General features: G+C 32.4%; 2 protein-coding genes across 4 annotated transcripts; one reads left to right on the forward strand and one right to left on the reverse strand.

Annotated features, from left to right (window-relative positions):
- Nucleotides 1–1,624: 1,624 nt before the first annotated feature.
- On the reverse strand, nt 1,625–2,494 carry LOC142621715 (uncharacterized). Its single transcript, XM_075795062.1, has one exon. It carries the CDS (start codon nt 2,349–2,351, stop codon nt 1,869–1,871), a length of 483 nt encoding a protein of 160 aa, XP_075651177.1. The 5' UTR covers nt 2,352–2,494; the 3' UTR covers nt 1,625–1,868.
- Nucleotides 2,495–8,329: 5,835 nt separating this feature from the next.
- LOC142614027 (rab GTPase-activating protein 22-like) lies at nt 8,330–13,023 on the forward strand. 3 transcript variants are annotated; one of them, XM_075786569.1, is made up of 6 exons: nt 8,411–8,907; nt 9,057–9,316; nt 10,137–10,272; nt 10,420–10,469; nt 11,183–11,236; nt 11,399–13,023. In XM_075786569.1, the coding sequence occupies exons 2-6, from the start codon at nt 9,096–9,098 to the stop codon at nt 12,672–12,674; spliced, it is 1,737 nt and encodes a 578-aa protein (XP_075642684.1). In that variant the 5' UTR covers nt 8,411–8,907; nt 9,057–9,095; the 3' UTR covers nt 12,675–13,023. The 3 variants fall into 3 exon arrangements, with proteins under 3 accessions (XP_075642677.1, XP_075642668.1, XP_075642684.1); XM_075786562.1 differs by having other exon boundaries at nt 8,330–9,316; XM_075786553.1 differs by lacking the exon at nt 9,057–9,316 and having other exon boundaries at nt 8,330–8,907.
- Nucleotides 13,024–13,897: the final 874 nt, after the last annotated feature.

A 13,897-nucleotide genomic window follows, 5' to 3' on the forward strand; every position in this document is an offset into this window, starting at 1 on the left:
CACTCAAACAAAACAAACGTGGATCTTTCCTTTAGCAAAAATAAATGACAAAACAAAAAAACAAAAAAAAAAATCCACATCTATTATTATTTCCAATCATAAAAATATTGATAGTTTAGTAAAAATTAGATCAACATACTATCCCAATTTTGGTGGTTTAGTAAGAATTAGATCAACGTACTTCATCAAAATAACACAATATATCTTACTTATTAAATCATTCTCATGTATTGATGTTGTATGAATCATGTTCATCGGATGTAAATATTTCAAGTTTCTACATTTGTCCATCAACTTCTTCATAATAGCTTTTGTAAATATTTTCACATGTAATTTGTAAGTAGTTTTATAGTTACAATTTCATTATGCATTTTCAGTATATCTAAATTTATAAGATTTATTCAAAGGATCTATTTTTTCCTCCCCCTAAAGGTTAATACAGAATTATAGTATCATCTTCCAATCATTAAAACATTGATTACTACATTAACAAATTTGTCAAAAACAAGAGATAATTACGGAATAGTGAGTGCGTGCTCAGAGATTTTTCTATTTTTTTTTTTGGATAAAGGTTAAAATTTTTTGCGTCTATTATAATTTAGAATTACTAAATTTTTCAATAACCTAAGGGTGTGATGAGTATTATGTATTTGTAAGTGAAATAATTTTTTCATTACACTCTTAGGTTTTTTTGTAATTGGAAAATTTGGTAATCCCAAGCTAGCCTCTGAGCAAATGCGCTCAAAAACTCTTCTATTTTTTGGGTGAGGATTAATTTAGAGTATTTATTATAATTTGGATTACAACATTTTCCTATCACAAAAAAAAAAAAAAAAACCTAAGAGTGTGATGAAAAATTATTTCACCACACATAATACTCATCACACCCCTAGGTTTTTTTTTTTTTTTTTTGTTATTGAAAAATATAGTAATCTCAAATTATAATAAATACTCTAAATTAATCATCACCCAAAAAATAGAATAGCCTTTGAGTAAGCTCATGCCTAGAAGACGTGGGCTATTAACTAAAATTAACTGCAAATATATTACTTGGTGTTATTTTATGTTTCCGATGTTCTTATTACAAATTTGTTAATGTACACTTTAATTGTACATACAATGTATATAATTTTACACATAATATTCATATTTTTTTTAAAGAGAAATTCTACAGTTACAAACTATTTTACAACATTTTTATAAACTATTGATGTATCCAATTTTTTATTAGTTTTCATTTAGACTCACCATTAACATCACATTTTCAACTACCAATAACCACTCACCACATTAGCAATTTGTAAAAAAATTTATATCTCTAGCATTACTCTTTTTTAAGTATGTACATATTTAATACGTGAAATGAATGATGTGTATGAATCATGCTCTTAATTTATGAGCAATATGATGTATATGAATCATGCCCCAACAAATGTGCAATAATCAATCATACCCTTAATTTAATAATTCATATTTGTTAAATTCGGGAAAGAAAAAAAAACAATTTATTTTGTATATATATAATCGAACCTAACATTCTAAAAAATTAAACTCTTATTATTAGTTTGTTACCAGGGATCCAGGACAAAAAAATAGAGACAAAACTTAGTGAACACGCTAGATATATAGCAAAATGACAATAACTATTGATTATTTTATAACAGAAACTATTGATTATTCTTAATGATTGAATTTCTTGTATGTTCCACTAAAAGGATGAACTCTTTGATGCAGTAGCTGAAAACTGATCAAAGGAGAGTCATACAAGAAATGATAGTAAGTAATCAAAACAATAACAATAGAAAATATGTAGGGTTCTAACTCAGATCAACACGAACCAGCAATGATCATGAACAAACAAGTTTAATTCATTCAGCACTATTGGCCTTCTCCTCCAAATACTTCTGCTTCTCTTCCTCAGTCATGAAAGCTGTAAATGGGAAAGACTTTCCAATCCCCATAGGTGTCTTGAAATATATTTTCTTGCTTGCAGGGTCATCTATACTCATCTCAGTTATGGGCACCCACAAAAACACTTGCTTGCTCTTAATACCAGTCATCTTCTTCATCTTGAATTTCTCCACGTAAGCAGTCACCTCTAGGGAATAACTCACCCGGGTGTTGGTCCCAACAAAGAAGTGCTCATATGGGGCCTTTTGTTTCATCCAAACAAACCCAGTTTCTCTAACTCTTCCACACTCTTCAAGGTCCTGCAATGGAAGAACACCCTTGGGGAAACCTAGCTCTTCCAAGAGATCTATGGAGTGGCGGTAACATGCTTCAGGACCATACACAATCTCTGCCCCAGCACGCTCGTTCTGATCCCTTGATATAACGCTGTTGCTAGCCATTTTGAGTTAGTCACAGAACAATTTTTTGATGGGTTTGTGACTTTGTGTGTTGAGGAATGGGAAACTTGTAAGATTGGATTTGTATATATGATGTATGGCATAGAGTCATAGACTATAGGGTTCGAGAGGTGGTTGGCTGGAGGTTGAGCTAAATAGGGTTATTGAAGAGAGTGGTTAACCAAATTAACGTGTACGTGCTGACTTTGTCGCCATATTCAAGTCACCTGTACTCCAGTGGCGGCGCCACCTTATGGCCGGGTGGTCCTAAGATCATCTGAAAAAAAAAATTATATATTTATTTATTTCTAAAAAAAAATTTGAGACCATTCTGAATTTTTTTTATGCCAATAAAATTAAATTTTGGTCCATAATATGAGCAATTTATCAATATATTAAAATCTTTTAACGGATGAATGGCAGTACAGTGTACTGTATTCAATCTTTGAAAAGTAGAGTTCTCATTACTCGCTTTATTATGGGTAGGCTTAAATTCTCTTCCTTAACTTCTAAGTAAATAAAAGTTACCAATACATGAGTTAGTTAGCCAAACACGCAAGTTCGGAGTCTTTGATTGCGTGACCATGTGTTTAATTTGAAAATGAGACGAAGTTTGAAATGGGTTTTTGGCCCTTTTGGGACTTTTGGTAATGGTGGAAATAGTGCCAAAAAAAAAGTTCCAAGTTTTTTGGGGAACAAATGAAGTCTAGTGTTAGGAAGTACTAATTATCAAATTTCTAACTACTCTGTTGCCATTAGTGTTTTATTATGTTTAATTTATAAATAAAACAAGTTTGAAGTCTAGTGTTAGGAAGCATTATTTATCAAATTTCTACCTACCCTATCGTGTTTTGGCAATGTAAGCTAGATCGATTTGTGAACGATAAGGATGCTGTGGGTTCCGGTTTTTTCATTTAAGAAAAAATTTCACATGATCAAGACACCAAAAGGAAAAAATAAATGATTTTATTAATTTTAATATTCTATTTTTGGTGCGTGTTAATCAAAATGGTCACAATCTCTTCATCCCAACTTAGATGGGCTTATCTCACGATGTAGAATTATTCAAGCAAAATTTTCAAGATGCATTTACTAAACTTTATTTAGAATATTTTTATTTGATTTATGTAATATGGCTAGTTCTAGTATAATACAATTTTTGTAACAATAAACAAAGATAATGAATAATTTTTTTTAGGAAAGAGATAATGAATAATTGAATAATATATATAAATGAAGTAGTGTCACAATGTTTGGTTAGAATTTGACCATTTACTTATACCAAAAATGAATTGATATTATAGTCTGATGAGTGACTATCAAAAGCAAGCGCAAAAGCTCAAACAATAAAAAAAATAATAATAATAATGACCACCGGCCCAAAAAGAAAAAAAGTGCAACTCATTTCTTCCAACAAAGTAAGGAACAATCTAATGATTCACGATGGGCCCAACCTATAATCACACCGGGCCAGTTTTAGTCATGATGTTTTTTGGTTCTTTTGGACCCTATTTTGAGGACATTCATCTTAGACATGATCAAGGATTCAAGATCATACTCTTATCTTTTAATCAAAAGAAGGAAAAAGAAAAAAACAAAAAAGGATCACACTAATGATCAATCCAAGTGGTACTAACAACGTCATTGATTATGCAAACACTATTGATGCTCCCTCTGTATTCAACCTTCCAAACCCTTCATCTGAAAAAAAAAAAAAAACAGGAAGTGATAAGAATTAAGAAGATACGATGAGACCCAGTTATAGACATAAAAAATAAACATGTGTCCTCATAGTTCATGTGACTTTTTTTAGATTAAAGTGTAGGGCAAAGCAAAAGCATGTGGTCCGGCATGATTGAGTGTTTTGTTTTTGTCTCCCCCATCTCATACTCAATTCTATATACTCTTTCATTTACGTATTAGCTTAGTGTCCCATGTGATGAATTCTATCCTCATTAACTCCCACCATTTTACAAACCTCATTTTTTGTCTTTTGACTTTTGTTTCCAGCTTTATTTTATTTTTTGTTCTTTTCCTATTCTTTCTCATCTGCGGGAAGGTAAAGTTAAAGGTTACTAATGTGATGAGCCGCATTCAAGGAAAAAGTAGTGGGTAGTATTGTTTTGTGAGAGAAGTAAAAGAAGAGTATAGTCAAAAGATTAGATGGATGTCCAATCTTTTTCTATTGGTCATCGATTGGACCGCTGATTTTTGTCGCATTTTAAAGTCTAAGAATCAATATCTTTAAGACTTAATTGGTAGAAAACTCTTTTCTTTTTGTTTCCAACACAATATAAAAATAATCTTCAAAAACTTCAACTTGAAACTAATTTTTAAATAATAATTTATATATTTTGTGTGTTTAGCTCCTATTTTTAAGAACAATTTTTAAAACATTGAAAATTAAAAATAATTATTTGGGAGACCATTTCTATTTTTGAGATTTTAAAAATTTGTAGTTCCTAAGAACATTCACATTGGGCAATGTAAATGGTATATGTAGGAAAATTTTAGCATCAAAGCACAAAACAACCCCATTATCCAGTCTTGTACGTACTTGTAAAAAGTTTTGCAATAGTGTTAGGATAGACTTCTACATATGCAAATTACTCTTCACCCATTGTAAACTTAAATTTCATTTTTTTATTGGATGGTAGATATTATTTTATTGAGAGAGAGATTAGATTATATTATTTTATTGGGTAATATATATTATTTTAATGAGTTGAATAGGAAAATAAAAGTTGGGATATTAGGTGTGTTGTAAAATGATATGGTATAATTAATAAAGTAACTTTTGAGACGGTGAAATAAAATAGTCCGAAGATTGCGGATGTGAATGCTCTAAAAGCAATGTGTAAAATCTGTAGATTATTTTTTTATTTTTTTTTTTTGTGGATAATGATAAGGGAATAGAGCTCATCATGTAATTTTTTTTATAATGATAAGTTTCAAATTTGAAGGGTGAGAATTCTTTTTGTGAAAAAGATAAACTTCTTAATTTAAGAGATAAAAGAGTTTAGACAAATATATGGGGTATATTGTTTTTAATTTATTTACAACTATGTTATTAAAAACATTTTTTGCATCTTGAAAACACTCCTTAACCATTTTCAAAATCCTATCCTAAACTAGGAAAATAAGATACAGTTTTTGAAAATTGTATTTAGAAAATATTAGCCAAACAGTAAATTCAAGCAAGGGACCCACTATTTTATGGATTGCAAAACAAAAAATGATGTTTAAATACTCTTACTGAACAAGCCCTTAGATTCCCCTTTTGAAATTAAGCCACTTGTCAAAAAAAAAAAAAAAACGACGTTAAAAGTTTTTTTTTTTTTTTTTTAATTTCCTCTGACCCATGACAAAACCAATGACCTACACTTCAAATCTCTTAAACTTCTCACCCATAATCTTAGAATCATCAATGGCTTTAGATCTCTCGGACAAATCTCATAAGAACCCAATGGCTTTAGATGAGATTTGGAACTTTATATCGGGAAACGACCTTTTTGGATTGCTCCTTCCCTTTAAGTGCCTCTATTAATCTTCATTGTTTCTTCTAAATACATATCAATGGTCTGCACCTTTGCCTAGAGATGATTTTTTGTTTTTTTTTGTTTGAGGAAATGATAAGAAAGCCAATAGATGAATAACCTCTCTTAGAAAACTCCAAATCTTAACAAAATGTTGGTTTATGCTTTGTTTGTTTAACCAACAATATTTTATAGAAAATGAGTCATTTTCTAAAAAGTATTTTCCGTAAAACTATCTTATTTTCCTATGTTTGGTAATTACTTTAAATAAGTTGAAAAATAATATTCTAACTTCCCTTATTTACCTTCCTGTGAAATAGAGTTATTTTCCAAAAAACATTAATGGAAAACAAGCTCTAAAAATAAACCATATCTTTTATGTTGACCAAAGATAATTTTTCTTTAACTTATTTTTTTTTATACTATAAAAAACTGGAAAACACGGAAGACTATTTTTATAGAAGGTTTTCCATCAAAACAAACTGAGTGTTAGGATTAATTTTTATATTTTAATAGATGTGGATTGAAGAGGATTAAAGCTAGACATAACCACACGAACAACTCTTCTATGCAAATAGCTTCCATAAATCCTAGCATACGAGGGCTTGAATCATATTATAGTTTCTTGAAAGCAATAGTAGTTGATGACTGACAATAGCAAGAGCCTTGTTTCTTATCATCCCCAGCAACGATTTCCAACCCCTTTGTCCTTCTTTTGCTAGATTTTGATGAGAAGTCTAAGGGATTTGAACCCATTGGTTGTTTATGAGATTGTGGGTGGGAAGTTTGAGAGATCTAAACCATGAAGCCATTGGGTTTTCTCATGGGTCAGGCAAAAAGGAAGAAGAAGAAAGAAAGATGTGCACAGCTTTAACGCCGTTTGCTTCTTCTTCTTTTTTTTTAAAATTTAATTTTGATAGTTGGCTTAATTTACCTAAGGTATTGTATATAATTTTCACCCAAACAATATAATAATGTAAAATTTAATTTATGGGGAAAAAAAAGTTATCTATCCTATCAGAAAATGGACTTTCTATGATTTCAACAAGTAATTTTAGATATGACTATTATAAAATTTTAGTTCTATAATTCGTGGTATAATTAAGTGTCTATTTGTTTCTATAATAAGAAAGTATCTATGTTTTCTATGTAGCAACTCAGCAAATAATTAGACTTTCCTTATACAAAGTGACAACAGACAACTTGTTGTAACAACACTTTAGAGCAAATTACAAAATTCTCCTAGAGTTTGAGGATGGTTCTAAATTAAACCCTGTGTTTTTAAACTAAAACCATCAACTTTTAAAATCATTTCAATATACACACTCAATGAGTATCTCTTTTTTTATTTTTTATTTTTTATTTTTATAATTTTATCATCAAATCAAGACATCAATATACACATTTTTTTTTTGAGAGAGCCTCAATCTATGGTGTCCGCTCTATCAGAGATTTTACCAATTGAACTAACTGAAACCCATCAATATACACGCTCAATGAGTATCTATTAACTAAAACTAACATAAATTCACATAAGTTGTGACTAAAGTGATCTAAACACAATAAATATTTTCATGAAAAATTATGAGATCTTTATTATTACCATATAAGAACTGTGAAATTATGTAAAAATCAATCATTTAATTATTGTTAACAAGATATTCATAATAAAATTACATATTATCCATGCTTATGTCTAAATTATATTATATCACATAGTAGAGAATAAAAATTGCTTCATAAACGTTATAGTTGCATAAACTGGTTGCACTCTCCTATTTTTGGTAATTTTTTCCCTTATGTCATACAACACACTATAAGTATATTAAAATGATTAACAATATTTTCTTTGAATAAAATTCAACTGCCAAAATTTTAAAAAAACTATTTCTAATAAATTTGTACTACCAAGAGTTATAAATTTAAATGAAGTTTCATTAATTATTTTATATTATTTAATAAATATCTTGCTTTAATAATAATGATTGGATTTGGATGTATACGCGTATTGTGTAACTCAAGTTTTATTTTATTTATATATATATATATATAAATTTGTTTGAGGGAAAACTCAATTTGTATACTCTAACTTATCAAAATTTTAATAATTAAAAATAATATTGAAATTACAAATTAATTATCAAAATTTTTTTTTGTTTTTAAATTATCAAAATTTATACCAAAGGTTTTCATTCTTTATTTTAAAAACCTATGATTTTCATTAAACGGTGCATATGACTATAGCATAACACTAATTATATTAAAAAAACATAGTTCCATCTTTGTCACATTTGACTTTTTTTATTTGCTCAAATCTTTGACATTTAGTTTAATAATTATAAATAAATAAAAAGAAATTAATAACACCCACATTCGGATCCTTTATTTATTTATTTAATTTGTGTGGATTACGATAAATGGGCCGAACCGGACCTTCCAAGTTCCAATTCTTCGATTCGATCTACCTTTCTTTCTTTCTCTCTCTCTCATAAGTCTTTAAAAAAACACAAAAAATAAAAAAAAATCAGAGAGATTCGCATACCGAAAGAGATAGCGAAAAAAAAATCGAATCCACAAAATATTATAGTTGTGCTTTTGCAGCAATAATTATTGCATTTCATGGAAAGAGAGCTCTGCTCTCTAAAAAAAGCTAGTCGAAGAAGAACACACAAATAGAGATTATATCATAGGTAGTGTGTAATGGTGGTGTTGCCCATATCGACAAAAACGACGACGTGGTGGAAGAAGAAGAAGGAAGAGCAAAATACTACTAGTTTTGGTGGTTGTGGCGAGGGCTTAACGGTAATTTCACGGTGCTTCTTCTTGTTGATGCTATTCTTGTCCACCGGCGGTGATGGTAACAAATCGATCTTGCTCGTCGAAGCTAACAGTCACGGCGGCGGAGGAGGTGGTGGCGTCGGCGGAGGCTGGGCTTCCTCGGCGTCTTCCAATGTCGGAATAGCCATCATCGTGACGGCCATGGCCGGAATTGCCTTGGCCGCCACCGTCGTCTACTCTCGTAGGTAACACCGAAAACCAAAAAGCCAAAGCAAGAAATTTCAAAATTGCAATCGATCTAAGCCGATTTCCAATTCATGAAACCCTAGAAAACTGAGAAAAGTACTTTTTTTTTTTTTTTTTACTTTTTCTACTTTTTCCGTTTGTTTCTTAGGGTTTAGAATTAGGTAGGTACATAGATAGATTGAAATAGATGATTACGGAAGAGAAACCTGTAATGAGAGCCCTACGGCGAAGTCAAACTTCTTCACCGTCGTCAAATTCATCTTCATCTTCACCGTCGTCGTCATCATCGTCGTGGATTCATTTGAGATCGGTTTTGTTAGTCGTTGCTTCATCATCATCATCGTCACAATCGTCATCACAATCACAGTCACAGTCATCATCATCATCCTCACCAGTTCCCACTGATCGGTGAGTTCCTGAATTTTCCACCAAAAAGAGTACCATTTGTTTTTTTCTCGTTTTCAATTCAGTTTCGCTTTTCGCTACTTTTTTTCTCTTCAGATCCCGATCTGTACAGTACTCAATTTGTTTTTTCTGATTCCAAACTACTATTAGTTAGTTGAAACACTCTCTCTTTCTTAGATTCAGATTCTCTCTCTCTCTCTCTCTCTCTCTCTCGCATAAGACTTAGCTTATACGGCTAGTTATACAGTGATTGTGATAGTGAATTTTGTTTTTATTTTTTGTCTTTCCCTCAATTTTTATAATTTGTTTGTAATAAAAAATGTGACCGTGATACTTGTTTTTTTTTTTTTAATAAATTTTTTTCAATGTTATAAATTATGAATTTTGAGTATGAAAATGTTAGAAATGAACTCCAGGCTATATGTTTTGATTACGATATCGTTTTCAAAAGCACTCATTATTATTGTGTATATGTAAGCATTGATGAGATGATGTCTCTGTTGCATAGTGTGATAGATTTAGCAGTTGGGTGTGGTTTTCCTGTTATTAAATTATTGGAAATGTGTTGCTTTCGGATTCAATGGGTTTTTCATGCACATCAAACATAGTATCAAATTAATTAATGTTTGCACGATGGGATAGAGGGTGGTTTTGTTTGCGCTTTTGATGCATGCATATAGGGATATTTTTAATGATTGATGAATTAAACTGATGCATTCGCTTTTCATATGACAGTGTTACTTGCTTTAATGTGCATATAAATGTTTTTACTTGTTTCCCCCCATCTGGGAAAAGTATTTAATTTGTTTCTTCTTATATTCAGAGGAAGTCTTAAATCACCTTGGTCACGTAAGAGAAGAAAACATGCCCTTCTTCCCAAACAATGGAAGAGGTTCTTTGCGCCAGATGGAAGGCTCAGCGATGGTGGAGTCAAGTTTCTGAAGAAAGTTCGCAGTGGAGTATGTCATTGATTTTTCTCAGACTTAATTATTTGCTCTTTTGTCAAATTTTAATTTTAGAATTTTTTTGTCTTTTTGGTTGCTTATGTTTTTCCCTGTATATTTGTTACTGCTGTGAAGATTTGATTCCTTATATCTCTGATTCAGGGTATTGATCCAAGCATTAGAAAAGAGGTTTGGCCGTTCCTTCTCGGAGTGTAAGCATTTCCATGACTGTATCTTTCTGTATGGATGTCTGTGTGTGTGCATTTGCATATACTCATATTTTTCTCCCCTCTTTGATTTTAGAACTTTTAGATAGATTTAGTTATCTTCAATCATGTTTTGTTACATTTTGGTCATTACCCTCAGGTTAGCCTGGTCTTATGAATTGCTTGATCCGTGGCTGACTGTAAGGCTTGGGTGATTTGCAATATTTATATCTGACCCTTGTCCTGGATCCTTATTCATTCTTGGCTTAGACTCAAAATCGGGTTAAATACTTATACTTCTCATAATTCTCCAAGTGTCTAGTGCTTGTGATACGGGATGAATGAGAGGGCTGGGGTAGTGATTGCTGGCTTGCAAATAACTGTGTCCTTGTCTGGCAACCCAAATATAGGTGCTTTTGTAACAAAACTTTTTTATGTAACTACTGGTTTGAAAAATTCATTGTGTCTACTCTAGTTTGCTTGAAAGAAGCTTTAAGAAGTAAGCTTCCAGCACTACCATTATGGTTGCTAGGTTATTGACTTATGTTGAGAAATTCTTCTTGTCACAAAGAGAAAGCAGACGTAAAGATTGCTATTTAATAGTGTTTTTTATCTATGTTATTAGTTTTTTTTGTTCACTGGATGCTGGTTATTAATTTAATAGCGAAATTGCTCTAGATCTTCCTTCATGTATTGACTTATATTTGCATGTGCAACAGCTATGACATGAACAGTAGTCAGGAAGAAAGGGATTTGATCAAAGAACAGAAAAGGTGTGTATTGTCATTACATTCCTTGGGGCTCTCCTATGCAATTATTCAACAGTTATCATTTAATATTTGGTAGAGCATGTTCATTCCTATGTTTTCCACCTCCCTCCCCTTCTTCCCTCCTCTTCTTTTTCCCCTAGTTATTGTTCTTATACTCTGATGCAGAAGAGAATATGGTAGCCTGCGGAAGCAGTGCAAGCAAATTTTAAAACGCAGTGAAAAGAGCTTAAAGTTCAAGGAAACTTCTGGGATCAGCAGCAATGAGGGCAGTGGGGATTTTAGTCAGGTTTTAGATTCTTCTTGCTCAGAAGAGATGGCCAGTGCCAGTAGGTCCCCTTCGATCTTTGGAAGAACATTGACTGAGGATCCAGATCCCCCTATCTGGGATCAAGCCCTTCAATCCCCTTCATTATTGGAAGAAGATGGTGATAAGAGTGGACTAACTTGTGAAGATGCCTCTGCTGGTGATACTGAGTCATCTGATTCTGACTCCTCGGAAGAACCTGAAGACATGCAACCTTTACTTGCCACCAAGGGAAGTGAAGAAAATTATCTTGATGAACCTGCCAAGCAGAATTCATCTTCCATCGATTTAGAAAACAAGGCAACCTCCAACACTGAAAACAAGCCCAAACCATTCAATGCTGAAGACTTTTCCAAATGGCAAAGAATCATCCGTCTTGATGCTTTGCGGGCAAATGATGAATGGATTGCCTACTCGCCATCACAGGCTGCAGTGTCAGAGATCAAAGCTCACCAGTTAGCAGATAGTGTCGGGTTGAAGGAATATGATCACTTGGAGCCGTGCAGAGTTTTTCATGCTGCACGTATGGTTGCTATCCTGGAAGCCTATGCACTACATGATCCTGAGATTGGTTACTGCCAGGGTATGAGTGATCTACTTGATCCGATAATCACAGTGTTTGAGGAGGACCATGAAGCCTTCTGGTGTTTCGTTGGTTTCATGAAAAAAGCTCGGCATAATTTCCGACTTGATGAGGTGGGAATTCAGAGGCAGCTGAAAATTGTTTCCAAGATTATCCAACGTAAGGATATTCATCTCTACAGGCATCTGGAGAAGCTTCAAGCGGAGGATTGCTTTTTTGTGTACAGAATGGTGATTGTTCTCTTCAGAAGGGAATTAAGCTTTGAGCAGACACTATGCCTCTGGGAGGTAATATGGGCTGATCAGGCTGCGATCAGATCAGGGACTGCAAAGTCTACTTGGGGGAGAATAAGGCTGAGAGCCCCCCCTAATGAGGATTTGTTGCTTTATGCCATATCAGCCTGTGTGCTGCAAAAGAGGAAGCTGATAATAGAGAAGTACAGCTCCATGGACGAAATTATGAGGGAATGCAATAGCATGGCTGGCCGTCTCGATGTTTGGAAGCTTCTAGATGATGCTCATGATTTGGTGGTCACCCTCCACGACAAGATTTAGGAAAACCCATCTCCAATGCTTAGGCCTTCTTTTCTTCAATCTTCCTCGGATTCCCATTTCTTTTATGACTTTTAATTTGTTTTCTGCAACGATGAACTATTCCTTTAAAACAAAAGGGATCTTTCAGGTTGCTTCACACTGCTTGATACTAGAGTCTAATGGGCAATATCTATGATCAGTAAATTATGGGATTATAATGCATGCCCGCACTCGGGGCTCATTTGAGTGATGGTGGCGACACTTCTAATTTAGTTTGTTAGAATTAGGGTACTTGTATTTTATTTATATCCTCATAAACTTAAGGTGATTTTCATTTTGCAATATCTTCCCTGGACTTTAATTTGAACAATCAACCTCTAATATGTGTAATTAGTTCACTTTGTGTGATTGTGTGATAATGTGCTCAGAATGGACCGAGATCCTCTTTGTATCATTTGAAGTTGAGAGTATTCATTATCTAAATTGTTCTCTTAAATTAAAAAAAGGCTTAAGTATTAATGATCTGAATTAAATTATACACTTGCAAAGGTGTATGTGATGCTATGTCATACTCAATTAGATTCCAAAAAAAAGATCACCGCACACCTTTAGTGTTATGGTCACTCTACAAGTATAAGTGTTTGTGGGGTGTGGGGGGTAAGGACCGGAGATCAAGTCTCCAGGAGGGAGCTTCACACACATATACACTTAGACTAGGTTAGATTAGAATTCTACCTTGTATAAAAAATAAAAAATTCAAAAAAAAGAAAAAAAGAGAAAAGCAAAGTGTTAGTCATAAAATTAACTGTCTCCGGTTTACTTGGAGCAGAGAAGGATCATATTCTCCATGTGTATGAATATCATGATTAGGTTGTCATGGAGATTTGAATATTCTTCACAAATGGAAGCAATTGATCATATTCTCCCAACCCAAGTGTACAAATTTCATGACAAGATTTTCATGGAGATCTGAGTATTCTTCACAATTGGAAGCAACAAAGTTGTAATTTACGCTTTGTTTTGTTTTTGCAATAATGTTTTCTAAAAAATGAGTTATTTTTCAAAAAATATTTTCTATAAAACTATCTCATTTTCTTATATTTGGTAGTAACATTAAATAAGTTAAAAGAACAATTTTCTAACTTTCTTATTTAGTTTGCTATGAAAAAGAGTATTTTTTTTTTTAATATTTAGTAGAAAATGATATCTAAAAATAAGCCATACATTTTTATATTTGATAGTTT

This window comes from Castanea sativa, chromosome 1, assembly GCF_040712315.1.
Source record: "Castanea sativa cultivar Marrone di Chiusa Pesio chromosome 1, ASM4071231v1".
In the NCBI taxonomy this organism is placed as follows: Eukaryota; Viridiplantae; Streptophyta; class Magnoliopsida; order Fagales; family Fagaceae; genus Castanea; species Castanea sativa.